This window comes from Cetorhinus maximus, chromosome 29 (assembly GCF_964194155.1).
Source record: "Cetorhinus maximus chromosome 29, sCetMax3.hap1.1, whole genome shotgun sequence".
NCBI lineage: Eukaryota > Metazoa > Chordata > Chondrichthyes > Lamniformes > Cetorhinidae > Cetorhinus > Cetorhinus maximus.
This window is the reverse complement of record NC_135907.1, coordinates 9,609,493-9,630,572: the sequence shown is the minus strand read 5'-3', so window position 1 is coordinate 9,630,572 and position 21,080 is coordinate 9,609,493. Positions and strand designations below refer to the sequence as shown.

At 51.3% G+C, this 21,080-nt stretch overlaps 1 protein-coding gene across 1 annotated transcript; it reads right to left on the bottom strand.

The window, feature by feature from the left end:
- Positions 1-433: 433 nt before the first annotated feature.
- adsl (adenylosuccinate lyase) lies at positions 434-20,028 on the bottom strand. The gene is given in 14 exon segments (XM_078532104.1): positions 434-1,158; positions 3,304-3,480; positions 4,277-4,326; positions 4,329-4,365; positions 4,873-4,963; positions 8,136-8,283; positions 9,259-9,328; positions 9,787-9,877; positions 10,756-10,802; positions 11,899-12,070; positions 13,477-13,556; positions 13,646-13,690; positions 15,734-15,937; positions 19,815-20,028. Coding segments are annotated over 14 exon segments (1,467 nt in total). The 5' UTR covers positions 19,983-20,028; the 3' UTR covers positions 434-1,071.
- Between the last annotated feature and the right edge of the window lie 1,052 nt (positions 20,029-21,080).

The window sequence follows — 21,080 nt, the reverse complement described above, 5'->3', positions numbered from 1 at the left end:
GCGACTTTGAATTTGTTTCTCCAATGACGTCAGTTGGGTTTCCAGTGGACACAGTCCCAACTCAACCTCCAACCTGAACTCCAATTCCCAACCCAACACCTCACCCCAACCCAATCCCAACCTCAACCTCAAACCATAACCACAACCCAGCACCTGCCCTCAGTCCAATCCTATTTCATTCCACCAATCCCAATACACATCCAAATGAAACCCCAATTCGTTTCAATCGCAATAATTTTAGCCAAGCCTGGTCAGGGCGGGACATAGGGGAAAAGTGAATAGATTTGGGTGAAACGTTGAGGCGACTGGAACGGGTTTATGGGTTAATTGATGGAGAGAGACCAGGGTGATGGAAACCAGCAACTGTTCATAAAAAAAAAGTTTCAGATGAACAATGTTAAACATCATCTAAAGAACAACCATTCTCAAAATCAAGTTGCAAACGGTCTTTATTCAAACACAAGCAATCTTTCAGGACAAGTGGCACAAAACCCATTTGAGTAAAGGAAACCTTTAACCATGTCATCACTGTCATTGGATTGACACGCAGAACAAATTTAAAAAAAGAATTTGATGGTATGGTGTCTGGAGTCTGAATTGTAACAGGACAGCTCTGGAGCAGTCCTCATCACATGACCTGTTCCATCATTTTGATTGGGGGAGAATGTTATTCATGTTCTGAGTGGATCATATTCCATGATTCTGAGTGGAGGGGTGTTATGTTGTGAGGTGCTGTAAATCACATTTCAACATGAACCTGGCCAACTCCTTCACAGTGCATGCGAAACTCATACAGGCTTCATGGCTAAAATTACTAATCATTCTTGTAAAATTAAATTATAGAGCTGCTGGTTTCTTTAATTACAGGGATTTTGCAGGATTCAGTGAACCTGATTAACACTTTCCTCTGTGGGCAACTAATGTTTGCAATCAAACAGATGGGTCTCTGCTCCTCAGATCTAAGGCACAAATCTCTCACACATTCAGACACACTGTGTTCCATGCAGGAATCTGGGGCATGCTGGAACCCTGAGGTATTCTGATGGACTTTCGACTGTGGTTCAGAGTTTCTCACAGCTCCAACTCAACCTTCACTTCCATTTGATCGGCGTAACAGACTAGGAGCGGCCAAACCTCCTGCTCCAGGAATCTGGTGACCTTTTGGAAAAAAATTCATATCCAATGAATACCAACACGATCAAGAAAATAAAAGCAAAATACCGTGGGATGCTGGAAGTATGAAATATAAATACAAATGCTGGAAATACTCAGGTCAGCTTCTTCAGAACTTGATCATTTTCAACTCAAAACAGAGCTAAGCAATTTCACAACCAATGGATCAGATCTAAGCTCTGCAGTCCTGCCACATCCAATTGGGAATGGTGGTGGATAATTAAACAACTCACTGGAGGAGGCGGCTCCACAAATAACCCCATCATCTCTTCAGTACAAAAGATAAGGCTGAAGCATTTGCAACAATCTTCAGCCAGAAGTGCTGAGTGGATGATCCATCTCGACCTCCACCAGAGGTCCCCAGCATCACAGATGCCAGTCTTCAGCCAATTCGATTCATTCCACACGACGTCAAGAAGTGTCTGAAGGCACCGAATACTGCAAAGGTTATGAGCCCTGACAATGTTCTGGCAAAAGTACTGAAGACTTGTGCTCCAGAACTTGCCACATCCTAGCCAAACTCTTCCAGTACAGCTACAACACTGGTATCTACCCAGCAATGTGGAAATCTGCTCAGGTATGTCCTGTACACAAAAAGCAGGACAAATCCAACCCGGCCAACTACCGCCCCATGAGTCTATTCTCAATCATCAGTAAAGTGATGGAAGGGGTCACCAGTGTTATCAAGCAGCACTTGCTTAGCAATAACCTGCTAACTGATGCTCAACTTGGGTTCCACCAGGGTCACTCATCTCCTGACCTGATTACATCCTTGGTTCAAACATGGACAAAAGAGCTGAACTCCAGTGGTGAGATGAGTGCAACTGCCCTTGACCAAGTGTGGCATCAAGGAGCCGTAGCGAAACTGGAGTCAATGGGGATCAGAGAGAAAACTCTGTTGGTTGGAGTCCTCCGGGTAGTGTCCTAGGCCCAACCATCTTCAGCTGCTTCATCAATGACCTTCTTTCCATCATAAGGTCAGAAATGGGGATATTCGCCAATGATTGCACAATGTTCAGCATCATTTGCTACTCCTCAGATACTGAAGCAGTCCATGTCCAAATGCAGCAAGACCTGGACAATATCCAGGCTTGGGCTGACAAGTGGCAAGTAACATCGCACCACACAACTGCCAGGCAGTGACCATCTCCAACAAGAGAGATTCCAACCATCACCCTTTGACATTCAATGGCATTACCATTGCTGAATCCCCCACTATCAACATCTGGGGGTTACCACTGACCAGAAACTGAACTGGACTGGCCATATAAATACTGTGGCTACAAGAGCAGGTCAGAGGCGAGGAATCCTGCAACGGGTAACTCACCTCCTGACTGCCCAAAGCCTGTCCATCTACAAGGCACAAGTCAGGAATGTGATGGAATACTCTTCATTTGCCTGGATGAGTGCAGCTCCGCAAACACTCAAGAAGCTTGATTGGCACCACATCCACAAATATTCACTCCCTCCACCACCGATGTACAGTGGCAGCAGACACATGAGAACATCACCACCTATAAGTTCCCCTCCAAGCCATTCACCATCCTGGCTTAGAACCATATCGCTACTCCTCTGACTATTGCTGGGTCAAAATCCAGGAACTCTCTCCCTAGCAGCATTGTGGGTGTACGTACCCCACATACTGCAGCGGTTCAAGAATGTAGTTCACCCTTGCAAGGGCAATTAGGGATGGGCAATAAATGCTGGCCTAGCCAGAGACACCCAAATCCTGCGAATGAATAATTAAAGAAAGCATTAACTCTGTTTCTCGCTCCACAGATGCTGCCAGACCTGCTGAGTATTTCCAGCACTTACTGTTTTTATTGCAATACAATCAATGTTAGAAGTTCAAACACTTGCATGAAGAAACCAGCCTCACCCCCACCCCAACATCTCAAGTTTACTAGGGGGGGAGGCGATGGAGTTGGGAGTGGGGGGTGTTGGGGAACACCACAGGAAGTTCCAGAACGAGGAAAGGGCTGAATATCCCAATCGTGGAGGTGGACAGCATGCCAGCTGCAGGGGGCATGGGGCACCAGACAATGACATTCTGTGGCATGAATTATTATTTCACAGCGACGGTTTCCAGGTTTGCTCTGTCTCCCCCCATTTCCCATGCCCTGTTCTCACCTGCTGCGGGGCACAGCCGATGAAGGAGGTGGGGTTGAGCAGAGCTTCAAGCTGCCCGTGGATTGGGCTGAAGTAAGCGTCATCCCGGATTCTGCTGATCAGATCGTTGTCCCCTCCTTCCTGCTTGACCACCGCAGCTGCCTGCTGGGACAGGACCCGGATTCGCTCGTGGCAATCCTGAGGAAGACAGGAAGGTAATAAATCCCGGTCAGATGGGGGGGGGATGCAGTTGAGAATCACACAAGAAATTCTGGAGATGGGGAGGCAGCAGAATCTCAAAAATTAAATCTCAACACACCACCCACGTCAAGTCCAGGCTCCCCATGCTCCATTAACTCGACTTTGCATTAAACATCCAGAGGAGCTTCAACCCTGTTTGCTCAGCATCCCCGTCAGATCCCATACCCAGCGGCAAACACCAGACAGTCGGCTCAGCCTAAAATTACCAATCATTCCTGTTGTTAAAAATAAAATTATAAAGGCGCACGAATCATCAGATTTTAAAGCTCTGTCTTAAATCCTTAATCTTTCGGTGAGAATTTAAAATCTGTCCTTTTTGAGTTAAAGTGTTGCTTAAGATAACGTGAATGATTTCTTGAGTTGAAACTGGAAAAGCCTTTCTCACATCCTCCCGCCTCCAAATATAAGGGGGTGCGACCTGTTTCAATGTCTCCCCATCCCCCTCACCGCCCTGAACACAGGACGGTGAGACCCATTTTACAGTCCCCCAGAGACAGGGGGTTGTGACCAGTATTACAGCTCCCCCTCCACGTCCCAGAAAGGGGTTGTGACCCATTGTACAGACCCCTCAGATAGCCAGATACCAGGGGGTGAGACCCACATTACTGCCCCCACCCCCCCCAACAGGCAGCGGGTGCTACCCATATTACAGCCCCACGCCCAGAAAGGGGGTGCGACCTATTTTACTGCCACCCCCCCCCCCCCCCACCCTCAGGAACAGGGAAACACTGACCTGTCGATTTTCCCCAGCCTTCACCATTGCCATAATGATGTTTTCCGTTGCATGAATGGAAGCTCGTGGCGAATGTGCCGTTCAATCACCTGGAACAGAAAGTGATAGAGCAGTGAGTGTGGGGGGATTGCGGGGACGGGGGTGGTGCCTGTGAGCAGGGGTAGACAGAGGAATTAGGGAGCGAGTGCACTAACTGCAATGGCTTCAACCACCCTGTACCCCCAACCTTTACCCCATAACTGCATCCTGAGGGCGCTGAGATACCCTTTATTCCCAGCCTCTTTGCCATGCCTCCACGTAGTATCCTCATCATGGAATGCTGCATCAAGCAGCCACTACTGATTACTGTTGTCTACACCGGGCGCCGTGCCGTGCAAGAATCCCAGGCCGGGCCCCGCCCCGTGCGAGGACCCCAGGCCGGGATTGCAATCTGCAATTTCAAATCAGAAATTCACATATAGATGCTGTTTGGATTTGCTCCCTTCAGCGCTCAATGAAATGACAAGGCTCCCAACAGCCCAACCTCAGCTCTGTAAATACATCAGGAGTGGTCAGCTGCAGCAACTGAACATCTTCACAGGAGACACAAGTCCTACCTTTGGGTAAATGACCAGCCCCTCAGTGATATTCTGCAGTGTGCTCAGGATAATATCTGCAGTCAGGAACGACTCTGCTAAACAAATACGTCTGGAGAGATGGAGAGGGATGGAGATGGAGAGGGGGACAGAGAGAGAGAGAGAGAGAAAGAGAGATGGAGATGGAGATGGAGAGGGAGAGGGAGAGGGAGAGAGATGGAGATATGGAGAGAGAGAGAGATGGAGAGAGAGAGAGATGGAGAGAGGGAGAGATGGAGAGAGATGGAGAGAGATGGAGAGAGATGGAGAGAGATGGAGAGAGATGGAGAGAGATGGAGAGAGATGGAGAGAGATGGAGAGAGATGGAGAGAGATGGAGAGAGATGGAGAGAGATGGAGAGAGATGGAGAGAGATGGAGAGAGATGGAGAGAGATGGAGAGAGATGGAGAGAGATGGAGAGAGATGGAGAGAGATGGAGAGAGATGGAGAGAGATGGAGAGAGATGGAGAGAGATGGAGAGAGATGGAGAGAGATGGAGAGAGATGGAGAGAGATGGAGAGAGATGGAGAGAGATGGAGAGAGATGGGAGAGATGGAGAGAGATGGAGAGAGATGGAGAGATGGAGAGAGATGGAGAGATGGAGAGAGGGAGAGATGGAGAGAGGGAGAGATGGAGAGAGGGAGAGATGGAGAGAGGGAGAGAGGGAGAGAGGGAGAGAGGGAGAGATGGAGAGAGGGAGTGATGGAGAGAGGGAGAGATGGAGAGAGGGAGAGAGGGAGAGATGGAGAGAGGGAGAGATGGAGAGAGGGAGAGATGGAGAGAGGGAGAGAGGGAGAGAGGGAGAGATGGAGAGAGGGAGAGATGGAGAGAGGGAGAGATGGAGAGAGGGAGAGATGGAGAGAGGGAGAGATGGAGAGAGGGAGAGATGGAGAGAGGGAGAGATGGAGAGAGGGAGAGATGGAGAGAGGGAGAGATGGAGAGAGGGAGAGATGGAGAGATGGAGAGAGGGAGAGATGGAGAGAGGGAGAGATGGAGAGAGGGAGAGATGGAGAGATGGAGAGAGGGAGAGGGAGAGATGGAGAGGGAGATGGAGAAAGAGATGGAGAAAGAGATGGAGGGAGAAAGAGATGGAGAGAGAAAGAGATGGAGAAAGAGATGGAGAGAGAAAGAGATGGAGAAAGAGAGGGAGAGAGAAAGAGATGGAGAAAGAGAGGGAGAGAGAAAGAGATGGAGAGGGAGAGAGAAAGAGATGGAGAGGTAGAGAGAAAGAGATGGAGAGGGAGAGAGAAAGAGATGGAGAGGGAGAGAGAAAGAGATGGAGAGGGAGGGAGAAAGAGATGGAGAGGGAGGGAGAAAGAGATGGAGAGGGAGAGAGAAGAGATGGAGAGGGAGAGAGGAAGAGATGGAGAGGGAGAGAGAAAGAGATGGAGAGGAGAGAGAGAGAGATGGAGAGGGAGAGAGAAGAGATGGAGAGGGAGAGAGAAAGAGATGGAGAAAGAGATGGAGAAAGAGATGGAGAAAGAGATGGAGAAAGAGATGGAGAAAGAGATGGAGAAAGAGATGGAGAAAGAGAGGGAGAGAGAAAGAGGGAGAGGGAGAGAGAGAGAGAAAGAGAGGGAGAGGGAGAGAGAAAGAGAGGGAGAGGGAGAGAGAAAGAGAGGGAGAGGGAGAGAGAAAGAGATGGAGAGGGAGAGAGAAAGAGATGGGAGGGAGAGAGAAAGAGATGGAGAGGGAGAGAGAAAGAGATGGAGAGGGAGAGAGAAAGAGATGGAGAGGGAGAGAGAAAGAGATGGAGAGGGAGAGAGAAAGAGATGGAGAGGGAGAGAGAAAGAGATGGAGAGGGAGAGAGAAAGAGATGGAGAGGAGAGAGAAAGAGATGGAGAGGGAGAGAGAAAGAGATGGAGAGGGAGAGAGAAAGAGATGGAGAGGGAGAGAGAAAGAGATGGAGAGGGAGAGAGAAAGAGATGGAGAGGGAGAGAGAAAGAGATGGAGAGGGAGAGAGAAAGAGATGGAGAGGGAGAGAGAAAGAGATGGAGAGGGAGAGAGAAAGAGATGGAGAGGGAGAGAGAAAGAGATGGAGAGGGAGAGAGAAGAGATGGAGAGGGAGAGAGAAAGAGATGGAGAGGGAGAGAGAAAGAGATGGAGAGGGAGAGAGAAAGAGATGGAGAGGGAGAGAGAAAGAGATGGAGAGGGAGAGAGAAAGAGATGGAGAGGGAGAGAGAAAGAGATGGAGAGGGAGAGAGAAAGAGATGGAGAGGGAGAGAGAAAGAGATGGAGAGGGAGAGAGAAAGAGATGGAGAGGGAGAGAGAAAGAGATGGAGAGGGAGAGAGAAAGAGATGGAGAGGGAGAGAGAAAGAGATGGAGAGGGAGAGAGAAAGAGATGGAGAGGGAGAGAGAAAGAGATGGAGAGGGAGAGAGAAAGAGATGGAGAGGGAGAGAGAAAGAGATGGAGAGGGAGAGAGAAAGAGATGGAGAGGGAGAGAGAGAGATTAGATATAGATATAGAGAGAGAGGAGGGCGGGCAAGTGCGTGAGCAGTGGAGAGAGAGGGCAAGCCAACAGAGGTGAAGCAAAGCAGAAGGGGACAGCGAGGCAGAGAGAGAGAAAAAAAAAGTGATTAATTAGCATCTTGGCAATGTCCAGGTGTACTAAGCACCACACTGAGTGCAATTTCTAAAGGAAGCATAGCAGTCTCTTAGGCTGGGATGCGATCCCAGTCCAGACTTATGGCAAGAGTCTCCCTCGCTGCTGTAGTGTGCGCTCTGGCCAGTTTGACCTTCTCAATCCAGCTCTTTGAGAGATGGAGTCAAAGGCAAAGCTGGAATCTCAGCAACGATGGGAGCTGGAAATAACAAACTGTCACTCCAGTCACATTGGCCATTCCTCACCACCTGAACCACCAACATGAGTGCAGTCTGTTCAACTTTGTGAGGCATCACCATGTCATATGCACCATCCAGACAGACACACTAATGCCAGACAGTGATCGGCAGGGGGTACACCCAAGAGGGTCTCCATCACTTTAATGCTCAGAAGGCCAGTGGCAGAGATCACTAAACGCAGTAAAGAGCGGGAAGAGGAATCTGTTAATCCCAGCAACACAGAGTTACCCCAAGAAGAGGCAGATATACCACCTCCTGGGTGTGTGTGTGTGTGTGTGTGGGGGGGGGGGGGGAGAGCACGGTTGTGGGCAGGGTCACGGGGAGATTTATACCTCTCTTCACAGGAGAACAGACTAACCATAGAACTGGAGGTGATCAGCTCCGAGGCTGTGGCGAGGTTACCTGTTGGCGCTGTCGTCTAGTGTTCGCTCGAACCATTGCACAGCCGCCGTCTGCAGTGGGTCCAGGACCAGCACCATGAGGTGGCGAGCCAGACTGCAGCAACGCTCGCTGCGCATTGGGTTCCTCTTATAGGGCATGGCGCTGGATCCTGCAACCAACAAGCATAGTGAAGGGCAGTGAGTGACCACCCACAGACTGACACTCCTGAATGGCACTGTCCGCCTGCCCCTCCCCATCCCCTCATTAACCGATTGCACCCCCCCACCCCCGACCCCAGAACTGACCAACTGCACCCCCAACCAATACCCACCCACCCCTACCCCCCGACAAACTGACTGCCTCCCCCCATCACGCCACTCTGATCGACTGCCCCACAACTCCAAACCCCACACAGGGACACTCACCCCGGCGCTAACCGGCTTACACCCCCCACCAATTCCTGACCCGCCTGTTCTCTCCCCCGCCTTTACAGGCTTCTCCAGTCTCTGAGTGTAGCAAACGAATGGACTGATTGGACAGATGAGTTTGTTTTGCTATTTCCCTCCCTTGTTTAAGATGTAGGGCCAGATTTGTGCTCCACAGTGCAGACCGAATGAGTCAGGGGCTGAAGGGGTGGAGCGGGGGAAGAAAATGTGACGAGGTCAGTGAGTTGTTACTTTGCTCAGCTGGACACTGACCCCAGTGGTCACACAGGCTTTTAGCAACAGGGTCATTGGGAATCTTGGCCGATCTCCTATCAACCCAGAGGTGTTGGGAGTTACTGGAGCTCAGGAGGCTGGGAATTAGAACCTGGGCCCTTGCGCTGCGAGTCTGTACACCACCAGGGCTGGCGGGAGGAGGGGGTAGGAGTCCACAGCTCACACTGAGCCCTCAGTCCCAGTGAGGTGGGGGTGTGGCCCAGGCTTTCCAAAAGAATCAGACCAGCGAGCTCAGAGACCATCACGTCCGCTTACCGATTCCAACCTCTCCGCTGATCCGGTGGGGGGGTGGGGTCACAGCACCAGCTTTACAGACCCACACACCCTCCTGACACTAAGCTGCCCCTTCCGCAGAGAGGCAGCAATTACCCCTCCCCTGTAAGGTCATGTCTCCCCACCCAGCCCTCCCCCCCTACATTACTCACCAATCTGATCTTTCTCAAAGGGTTCCTCCATCTCCTTCAGATTTGCCAGGAGGCGGATATCAGTGCAGATCTGAGAGAAACACAGTCAGATTATCTGTCACGCTGCTGTGCTCGATAACTCTCCCCACACCAGCCCTCTCTCTAATACAAAACAGTCCAGCTGATGGTGTCAGCTCAGCTCTGCTCCCATCTGCCCTGGTGATTTCTGGGCACAAACCAGGTGGAATACAGCTCCTGGTTTACTCCCCGTTCACAATGACAGTGAAAGAGGAGACATCAGAACTCTCCTGTGGCTGAATCAAGTTCCAGGGTGAACAGGGGCCAAGAAAACAAACACTTTCCAGGTCGCCCAAAATACAAAATGCAGCAACATCACCTTTCACACACTTCCGACTGGTAGCCCTGAAACTCTACCCCAAACAAAAATTATACTGTTTATTTTTCAGAATCCCTTTCTGTTACTGATCATCGTTTTCTTCAACTCAGTGAACCAGACAAACACACACACACCCAGGTCGCTTTCCTAACCTTGTGGACTGTTGCTCCAAGGCTCGAGAGCACAGCCAGTGAGTCGATGTCCACTTTCCGACTGTATGTCTGCCCAGTCACCAGGTAGGTTCTGAGGGAAAAGATATAAAAAGTTTGAACTCATGTCCTCAACACTGCAGTAAAGGCAGGGGTGGAGGTTGGAGAGATGGAGGTGGTTGAACATAAGAGCATAGGAAATAGGGAGATAGGGCCATTTGGCCCTTCGAGTCTGCTCCACCATTCAACTAGATCACGGCTGATCGCAATGCTAGTTTCCCGCACTATCCCCATATCCCCTCATATCTTTAAGATCTAGAAATCTATCAATTTCAGTCTTGAATATACTCAATGATTGGGCTTTCACAGCCCTCTGGGGTAGAGAACTCCAAAGATTCGCCATCCTCTGAGTGAAGAAGTTCCTCATCTCCTAAATGGCCTACCCCTCAGACTCTGTCCTCTGGGGAAATATCTTTCCTGCATCTACCCTGTCGAACCTTTATGCTTGAATGAGATCACCTCTCATCCTTCTAAACTCTAAAGAATACAAGCCCAGTCTCCTTAATCTCTCCTCGGGTGACAATCTCGCCTCCCGAGGAATGAGTCTGGTGAGCCTTGGTTGCATTCCCTTTATGGCAAGTATATCCTTCCGTCAGTAAGAAGACCAAAACTGCACACAATACCCCAGGTGTGGTCTCACCAAGACATCTTTATTCCTGTCCTCAAATCATCTTGCAATAAAGTCCAACATGCTATTTTCTTTCCTAATAGCTTGCTACACCTGCACGTTAGCTTTCAGTGACTTTCACGAACAAGGACACCCAGGTCTCTTTCGACAGAGGCTGCTGTCTGTACCCTTGACTGGAGTCTCTGATATCACACTGGGGGGAGGCGGGGGATGGGGAGGAGGCTGAGAGAGAGTGGACTCCAATCACATGGGGACACAGAGCGCTCTCGCAGGTAATAACTCACTGTTTGAATCCTGCCATCTCAGTCACTAAGCGATCGAGCTCTTCAACCTGAAAGAATCAGAGGCAGAGAAAGCATGAGAGCAGCATCAGAGAGAGGTGAGGAAATGTGAAGAGCAGCGGTGGGAGCAGGAGAGAGAGAGAGAGAGAAAGAGACAAAAAGAGAGACAATGTGAGAAAGAGAGAGACAGAGAGGGAGAGACAGAAAGAGAGAACATGCACAGAGCTGAACTGGGTCTGTGTATTAATTAGTAGTAGGTGTCTGGGCAGTTGGGAGGGTGAGAGCTAGGGGGTGGGAGATGGAGGGTGCAGAGGTCCAGTGTTCAGAGTGTCTACTGTAATAGAAATCTTTTTGAAGTAATAGTTTCATAGCAGAAAGAGGTTTCCAGTTTGACTTAAGGCTTTTAAAACTATGAAAGGCTGAGACATACAAATATGAAGTTGAATACACATTAATGAGAGGTGCAACATTTTGGTGGGAAGAATAAGGAGGCCATGGAAAATAAGTGATTAAATGTGGTGGAGGTTAACAGAGGGATCTGAGTGTGCAGATACACAAATTATGAAAAGTAGCGACAGAAGTTAATAAAAACATTAAAAAAAGCAAACAATTTCTACAGAGATAAATTTGAAAAGTCGAGAAATAACATCAAACTTTTGATGATTAGGCCAAGTCAGGGGGAGGAGTCGCAGGCCCTGGGTGAGAGGCAGAGGGGGTGGGGAGGGATGAGTGTCTCACTGAATCAGGGTTTCCGTTAGTGTGACCGATGTCTGTGATGAGCGTGCTGCTGGTGCAGTTCACTATTTCCCATTCCCAGAGCTGCTAACATTACTTATCCCGCTATCCACTCTTAATGTCACCATTAGCACCTCCTTTAGCCAATATCACCACCATCAATACCCCTTTGACCTTTTGTTTATGACATCTTTCACAATCTCTTCTTTGCCTCCACCTATCGCTGGCCTTCTATCCAGCTTCACCTGTTCCACCCCCCCCTCTTAAACAGTATATATTTCACCACATTTTTACATCTCTTTAGTTCTGGAGAAGAGTCATAGGGACTCGAAACGTTAACTCTGTCTTTCTCTCCACCGATGCTGTCAGACCTGCCGAGTTTTTCCAGCAATTTTTGTTTTTATTACTCACCTTGCAGTGGTCTCCCTCGAAGAGCTGGAGGAAACTGGCCTGAGTCCCCGTCGTTCCCTTCACTCCACGGAATCGCAGCTCATTCCGGGCACGCTCCAGGTTTCTCAGGTCCATGCACAGATCCTGCAGCCAGAGGCAGCAGCGTTTCCCAACCGTAGTCAGCTGGGCCGGCCTGGCCAATCACAGCACAGAATCCACTGAGCAGGCCAATCACAAGCACAGAATCCATTGCACAGGCCAATCACAAGCACAGAATCCACTGCACAGACCAATCACAAGCACAGAATCCACTCCACAATCACTCAACCACTTACAACACAGCACAAACTGCCTAACTGCATTTTTTCACAGTCTTCAATGTAGAAAAATGTTCCCACACAAGAGAAATAATCAAAAAATGGAAGCTAAGGTATGACGGGGATGATCAAAGTTTGGGGAAAAGAGCTGGGTTTTATTGGGAGGACAGGAGGGAATAAAAGGATTGAGAGAACACATTCCAGAGCACTGGGATTGGGCAATTAAAGATGCAGCTGCCATTGGTGGCAGAATGGGAATGGAGGATGCACACGAGGCCAGAGTTGGAGGGACAAAGTTTGGGCTCAGGGGGCGTGGGGGGTGGGGGGGGGGTGATGTTGCAGGTTGCAGAGATAGAGATGCATGGAGCCGTGGAAGGACTTCAGAACAAGGATGAAAATTCGACAAAGTGTTGCCGGGCCAGGAGTCAATGTAGGTCAGCAAGCACGGGAGTGACTGGAGAACGGGGTTTGGTATGAGCTAGGATACAGGCAGCAGAGCTTTGGATGCTCTTTATTCTTTCACGGGATGTGGGCGTCACAGGCAAGGCCAGCATTTGCTGCCCATCCCTAGTTGCCCTTGATCTGAATGGCTTGCCACACCATTTCAGAGGGCAGTTAAGCGTCAACCACATTGCTGTGGATCTGGAGTCACCAGTAAGTCAGACCAGGTACAGACAGCAGATTTCCTTCCATAAAGGACATTAGTGAACCAGACAGATTTTTATGACAATCGACAATGGTTTTTACAATCAGCAGTACTGAGGCAATTGAATTTAAATTCCAACATCTGCCGTGGTGGGATTTGAACAACCCTTGACCCTAGGCCCAAGGGGAAGTGGCCGCAGGCGGGGGTGTGGCAGACAAGGGGGGGAAGTGGCCACAGATGGGGGTGGGGCAGACAGTGGGGGGGGGGGGGGGGGGGGGGGGGGGGGGAGAGGAGGAGTGGCTGCAGACGGGGGATGTGGGGGGCGGTATGGTGTGTGTGTGTGGCAGACAGGAGGCGGCACGCAGGGAGAGTCGGTGCAATGGGGGGGTGTGGTACACAGGAAGATGCAGGTGGCGGGGGGGGGGGGACCGGTGGTGGGGGTGGTGGTGGATAGTGGGGCTCGAACAAGGGGCTGTGGCAGGCAGAGGGAAGTGGGCACAGTGGGTGCAGACAGAGGGTGTGGCACATAGGAGGCAGGCAGGGGTAAGTGGGTGCAGTCAGGGGCTGACAGACAGGGTCCAGGAACTGTCTGCGAGGTGGTGGGAGGTGCTGCATCCCTTGCGAAATGTCACTTACTGGTAGTGGGTGAAGCCGAGTGTCGGCAGGTCAGCATGTTCCTGAGCAAAGTCCGCCAGGCGGCTGATGACTCGGGCCAACTGCAGCAGAGGAAACGAGAGAGTCCGTCAAAGCAACTCACACACAACAACTGAGCAAATTGCAGCTATCAGCACTTAAATAGCCTCACCTTGGGCAGGAGGATGTCGAAACCATCACGGAGAACAATCAAATCCTGGAGGAAGGAGAAACAATTAGTACAGAAGAAACGCAAAGACAAGAGGAGTCCTGGAGAGACCGGGATAGAGGCCCGAGAGGAGACAGTACATAATCCACGACATAAATTGGGTAGTTGCAGGAACAGGGTCACCCAGACCCTGGGGAGTGCACAAGTGGATGTCAGGCACCTCCATTCTCACACCAGCCGAGAAGGACAAAGACATCTGACATTTCGAGCTAATACTGAAAGCACTCCATCACAGAGACCAGAGCAGTGTACTGATGGAAAGGCTCTAGTGAGAGACAATCAAGATTTGTAGGGCAGGTCAGATCAGGTCTAAATCCTGTTCTTAGACACAGCCAATGATCAAGAACAACCAAGTTCAAATCCAGACCAAACTTTTTGGACAAGAAATTCAATTCTGCCAACTGGAAGCGTCTGTGCAGAGGAAGTTTTACTCTGAATTCAATCAAGAAACGCAGCACTCATAAGAATATCTGTATTATCTAAGAGGAGTCATATTGGACTCAAAATGTTATCTCCGTTTCTCCACAGATGCTGCCAGACCTGCTGAGCTTTTCCAGCATTTCCCTGTTTTTAAATCACGAGCACTTTCATCTCACCCTGCTCCCGTAGCTTTAACCCCAGCTCCCCCGAGGATGTTATTCTTGGTCCCCCCCTTAGTTCCCATCAATGATATCAATTGAAAACATGTTAGGTTCCACATATATGCTGATGATACCCAGCTCTACCTCACTACCACTCTGTTGGCCCCTCCACTATCTCTATATTGTCACACTGCTTGTCCAACTTGTAGTACTAGACGAACAGAAATTTTCTCCAACTAAATATTAGGAAGACCAGAGCCATTGCCTTCCGTCCCTGTCACAAGTTTAGTTTCCAAAAATCAATTCTGTCCCTCTCCAAGGCAATTTAAAAAAAATTAATTCACAGGATGTGGGCTTCGCTGGCTGGGCCAGGATTTATTGCCCATTCCTAGTTGCCCCTTGGGAAGGTGGTGGTGAGCTGCCTTCTTGACCCGCTGCAGTCCATGTGGTGTAGGTACACCCACAGTGCTGTTAGGCTGAATCAGATTGCTTGGAACCTTGGTGTTGAATGTGACCTCGAGATGAGATTTTGAACACCGATTTGCGCTATCACTTCCACATCCATAATATCGCCCTAATCCGCCTCCGCTTCAGCTCATGTGCTGCTCCTGGTCGGCCTCCCGCATGCTACCCTACATAAATTTAAAATCAACCAAAACTCTGGGGCCTGTACCCTAACTCGAACCAAGTCCCATTCACCCATCAGCCTCTGTGCTCGCTGGCTACTTTGGTTCCTGACTGAGCAACGATTGAATTCTCAAATAAAAGCAAAATACTGAGGAGATGTTGGAGAACTGAATAAAAACAGTAGCGCTGGAAAAAGCTCAGCAGGTCTGGCAACATCTGAGGAGAGAGAAACAGCGATACCGTGAGTCCAATATGACCTTTGTTTGGAATGTTCCGACTGAATTCTCATCCTTGTTTTCAAATCCCACAATGGCCTTTCGTAATCAGCTCCAGCCCCAAAACCCTCCAGGATATCTGATCTTCATCTAATACTGGCCTATTGCGCATTTCTTAATCATTCCACAACTTGAGCTGCAGAGAACCTAAGCTCTAGAATTCCCTTTCTAAACCTCTCCTACATTAGGACACTGCTGTTATCTCGTATTATTTCCCCTTATTTGACCCAGTCAGTTTTTGTTTAATAATGTCCCTGTGCAGCTCCTTGGGAAATTTACCAACTTAAAAAGGTGCTACATAAATGGAAGTTCTGTTGTTATCTGACCCCATGCTGTACCTGCCCTGGGGATGTTTCATGGGGACAGTGTAAAGGGAGCTTTACTCTGTACTTAGCCCCATGCTGTACCTGCTCTGGGAATGATTGATGGGACAGTGTAGAGGGAGCTTTACGACGTATCTGCCCTGGGAGTGTTTGATGGGACAGTTTAAAGATTGGTGTCTCTCTACAATAGTCGGGGAAGTCGAGAGACAAGGAATATTGTCTAACCGTGTTGTCCCCAACGTAGCAGGAGGTGGCACCAAGGTGTATTATGGCAGCAGCACTCGGGCAGCAATGCGCGAATGTGTGCACGTGGGCCATGACATCATGGCGCAACTTCTTCTCCTCTTCAGCAGCCATCTTGAAATCGATGTTTTCGAGATTTGACTCCATTTCCTGGAGCTGCTCTTGTGTGATTGGCAGCCCCAGCTCCTGCAGAGAGAGAGAGAGCAGTGAGAGCCAGAGAAACCCGGACTGGAATGATCCACACACATACCTTGCCCGTATAAGTAATCTTACTGCACGCTCACACAACTGAGTAGAGCAATCCTGCACAGACACACAACCCAGTACAATCATCCCAGCACACCTTCACTACTTAGAAACATAAAGGAACAACAGTAGGTTATTCAGATAAGGGGAAACCTAATAGATGCATTCAAAATTTTGTGGGGTTTTGATAAAGTAGGGAGTAAATGCTAGCCAGTAGCAGCAATCCTATCACACCTCACTGAACAGCAGCAATTGCAGGAGGCCATTCAGTGCCGTAAGCCTGCTCCATCATGTAGAGGGAGCTTGACTCTGTGCTGTACCTGCCCTGGAAATGTTTGGTGGAATAGCATAGGGCAGTGTTATTCAACAGATACTGTTGACTCACTAAAGCTGTGGCTATGGCAACACCATTCTCACCACAAACACTAATTTTAGCAGAAAACACCTTACGCACATTGATGTAATACAGGTAAGGGAACTCAACATGTGTATATTTGCTGAACAAACATTTACCACGCCGTTCAGTAGCCATGGAATTAAACCACTCAACAATCAGACAACACTTCTGTTCTTTGTCTTACCATTTTCCAACAAAAAGCTTAAAACATGTGTACACCATGAAAATACCAGTGCAAATACTCAGCAGGTCTGAGAGAGAAACAGAGTTAACGTTTCTGTTTCACTCCATCAATGCTGCCTGACCAGCTGAGTATTTAGCGCATTTTTCTGTTTTCATTTCAGATTTCCAACATTGCAATGTTTTGCTTTTGTGTGAATGCGCGTATTGAATTAATGCAGCCAGTGTCAGAGTCTATTACTCATTCTTTACGTACTTACCAGAAATGCAGTCAGCAACATTGATTTCAACATGCGGCTAGTGGTATTAGACAACTCCTGTGTAGAGGGAGCTTTACTCTGTGTCTAATTCCGTGCTGTGCCTGCCTCGTGTGTTTGATGGGACATGTGGAGAGCTTTACTCTGAATCTAACTCCATGCTGTAGCTGCCCTGGGATTGTTTGATGGGGACAGTGTAGAGGGGGCTTTACTCAGTATCTAACCCTGTGTTGTACCTGCTCTTGAAGTGTTCGTTCATTTCCAATGTTGCTCCTTACATTACTACCCACAGCTCAAGTGGACAGGTGAACTTAACCCAATTTGAAACTGTCCATGTGACTGTGCAAACACAGCAACACCTCAGCACTTGCTTCAAAGGGGCTACCATTCCATCTCCATTATCTTATACACCCATCTGTTTTCTATTCCTCACCCGTGCCAACAAATGCCTCCAACCAACAGGAGAAACGGGACAACTCCAGCCAAATAACATAACTGGAGTTGATTGGATTAATTCTGCAGTGACCAGGACACTTGGACTTCCCCCCCCAGCTGTACATACATGCACCTCCCTCCTGCGTCAGATAGCACAGACATTACTACACATATTTGATAATTTGTTAGAAAAAGGTGTAGTGCCTGGGGACTGACAGGCTAATGGGTGATTCTTATCTTTAAGCAGAGGTAGAACATGTCCAGGGAATTATAGACCAATCAGCTTAACATCAGTGGTTGGAAAAACAATTTGGACCTTGCAATCAAAAGCAATTTCTAAAATCACAGATGACACCAAATTGGGGGTAGTAGCCAATATAGGTATTTAAAACTATGAAAAAAGTGCTAACGGAATGAATAGACACAGAATGTTCCCATTTGTGGGGGAGAACAAACTAGAGGCCATCAAGATAAGATGGAGATCAAGGAATCAAAAAGAGAATTCAGAAGAAAGTTCTTTAACCAAAGATTGGTGAGAAAGTGAAACTCACCACCACATGGAGTGGTTGTATAGGTGCATTTAAGGGAAAGCTAGACAAGCATATGAGGGATAAAAACAGAAAATGCTGGAAAAACTCAGCAGCTCTGAAAGCATCTGTGGAAAGAGAAACAGTTAATGTTTTGAATCCGTGTGACCCTTCTTCAGAGCGCATGAGGGAGAAGGGAAGAGAGAGTTACGGTGATAGATTTAGATGAGAAAGGATGGGGGTAGGCTGGGGTGGAGCATTAACACCAACGTGGACTGGTTGGGTCGAACGGCCTGTTTCTGTGTCGTACACCCTGTGCAATCCTGCTGCCTCTGACCTGACAAAGAGGCTCCTCAGCAGTCAGTCCAGCAACATCACCCAGCGTGACTAGCCACAGGAAATGAGATTAACACAAAACAAGAAGCACGTTCAGAAACTAGGGGAGGAGGCACCGGGAGATGGGGACAAGGCAAAAGGGTAAAAGCAAAATACGGCGGGGGGGAGGGCAATGGGGCGCGGGGGGGGAGGGCAATGGGGCGCGGGGGGGGAGGGCAATGGGGCGCGGGGGGGAGGGCAATGGGGCGCGGGGGGGGAGGGCAATGGGGCGCGGGGGGGGAGGGCAATGGGGCGCGGGGGGGGAGGGCAATGGGGCGCGGGGGGGGAGGGCAATGGGGCGCGGGGGGGGAGGGCAATGGGGCGCGGGGGGGGAGGGCAATGGGGCGCGGGGGGGGAGGGCAATGGGGCGCGGGGGGGGAGGGCAATGGGGCGCGGGGGGGGAGGGCAATGGGGCGCGGGGGGGGAGGGCAATGGGGCGCGGGGGGGGAGGGCAATGGGGCGCGGGGGGGGAGGGCAATGGGGCGCGGGGGGGGAGGGCAATGGGGCGCGGGGGGGGAGGGCAATGGGGCGCGGGGGGGGGAGGGCAATGGGGCGCGGGGGGGGGAGGGCAATGGGGCGCGGGGGGGGAGGGCAATGGGGCGCGGGGGGGGAGGGCAATGGGGCGCGGGGGGGGAGGGCAATGGGGCGCGGGGGGGGAGGGCAATGGGGCGCGGGGGGGGAGGGCAATGGGGCGCGGGGGGGGAGGGCAATGGGGCGCGGGGGGGGAGGGCAATGGGGCGCGGGGGGGGAGGGCAATGGGGCGCGGGGGGGGAGGGCAATGGGGCGCGGGGGGGGAGGGCAATGGGGCGCGGGGGGGGAGGGCAATGGGGCGCGGGGGGGGAGGGCAATGGGGCGCGGGGGGGGAGGGCAATGGGGCGCGGGGGGGGAGGGCAATGGGGCGCGGGGGGGGAGGGCAATGGGGCGCGGGGGGGAGGGCAATGGGGCGCGGGGGGGGAGGGCAATGGGACGCGGGGGGGGAGGGCAATGGGGCGCGGGGGGGGAGGGCAATGGGGCGCGGGGGGGAGGGCAATGGGGCGCGGGGGGGGAGGGCAATGGGGCGCGGGGGGGGAGGGCAATGGGGCGCGGGGGGGGAGGGCAATGGGGCGCGGGGGGGGAGGGCAATGGGGCGCGGGGGGGGAGGGCAATGGGGCGCGGGGGGGGAGGGCAATGGGGCGCGGGGGGGGAGGGTAATGGGGCGCGGGGGGGGAGGGTAATGGGGCGGGGGGGGAGGGTAATGGGGCGGGGGGGGGAGGGTAATGGGGCGGGGGGGGAGGGTAATGGGGCGCGGGGGGGGAGGGTAATGGGGCGCGGGGGGGAGGGCAATGGGGCGCGGGGGGGGAGGGCAATGGGGCGCGGGGGGGGAGGGTAATGGGGCGCGGGGGGGGAGGGTAATGGGGCGGGGGGGGGGAGGGTAATGGGGCGCGGGGGGGGAGGGTAATGGGGCGGGGGGGGGGAGGGTAATGGGAGCTGACAGCTGGGGCAGGGAGTCTAGGGAGAGCTGCTGGGTGACGAGGGGGTTACTGAGTCCCCTCGGGGCCTCTCCCTGCCCGGCCTGGAGCTGCTCCACCCGTTCCCACTCGCTCCAGGACCGGTCAGTGACCCAGGGCCGGTCAGTGACCCAGCGGCGCCCCTTCCGGCCCATTCACCTTCTCGGCCCTCGCCAGGTAAAGCCAGAGCCGGCGCCACGTGTTGAATTTCTTGAGCTCGCTGAAGTTGAAGGCCATCTCCGGGGACGAGTAGCGGCTGACCAGCGGCGACCGGTACCGGCTGAGGCCGGCGCCATCGCCCCGCTCCGAGCCGCCCTTCATCGCCATGGCAGCGCCGCTCCGCCACACGTGACCACCCTAGAGCAGCACGTGATCCACCCAAACCCCGCCCCCCAAAGCTGATTGGGTGGATAAACGGCCAATGGCAGAGCGGGTTCCTGCCCCTTTCTTCCCGCCAATCAGTGCGCGGGGGCGGGGTCTCTCTCTCTCTCTCCCTCCTGGGGGCGGGGTCTCTTTCCCTCCCTTTGTGACCAGAGGAGCTCCAACAGCCACCTACATTTATATAGCGCCTTTAACATGATAAAACATCACAGGAGTGATTATAAACCCCGAACCAGGGCTATCTCCCACTGCCCCTCTTCAGAATAGAGCCATGGGATCTTTTACGTCCTGAGGGGGCACAGAGCCTCAGCTTAATGTCCCATCCTCCAACCCTGCTGCACTCAGGTGTTAACTCTGTCTTTCTCTCTCTCTCCAGTAGCTGCTGTGCATTTCCAGCACTTTGTTTTTATTTCAGGCTTCCAGCATCGCTGTATGTGCCTTTCATCTTAAAACGCGAAATCTTGTCGTGCGAGTCTTCCCATCAGTCGCCTGGGAAATTCACGTCGTTTTTAAGAAAGTCATCGTCTCTAAGGGGATCGTAACAATACCGGCCACTTTACTTTGGCTTGCTTGAGCCCCTTCAGAAGGCTTTGACTCAAGTGTAGGACTGGAGTGACGTGTAGGCCAGACCAGGAACAGGTGGCAGGCTTCTCCACTCTGAAGAGTGTTGAGTGAATTTGTTGGGATTTTTAAAACAATCCGGCTGGTGCCAACACACAATAAAAAGAAAAATCACCAGATTCATCCTAATATCAATTGGGATATGAATAGCGTGAAGGGCACAGAGGGCGCAAAATTCGTAAACTGCATTCAAGAGAACTTTTTTAGCCAGCACATAACAAACCCAACGAGAAAGGGCGCGATTCTAGATTTAGTCTTAGGAAGTGAAGCTGGGGCAAGTGGATAAAGTAGCAGTGGGGGAATGGTTTGGAGATTTAGTATCATTATGGAAAAGGACAAAGATAGAACAGGAGTAAAAGTTCTAAATTGGGGGAAGACATATTTCACAAAGCTGAGAGGTGAGCTGGAGAGAGTGGACTGGAT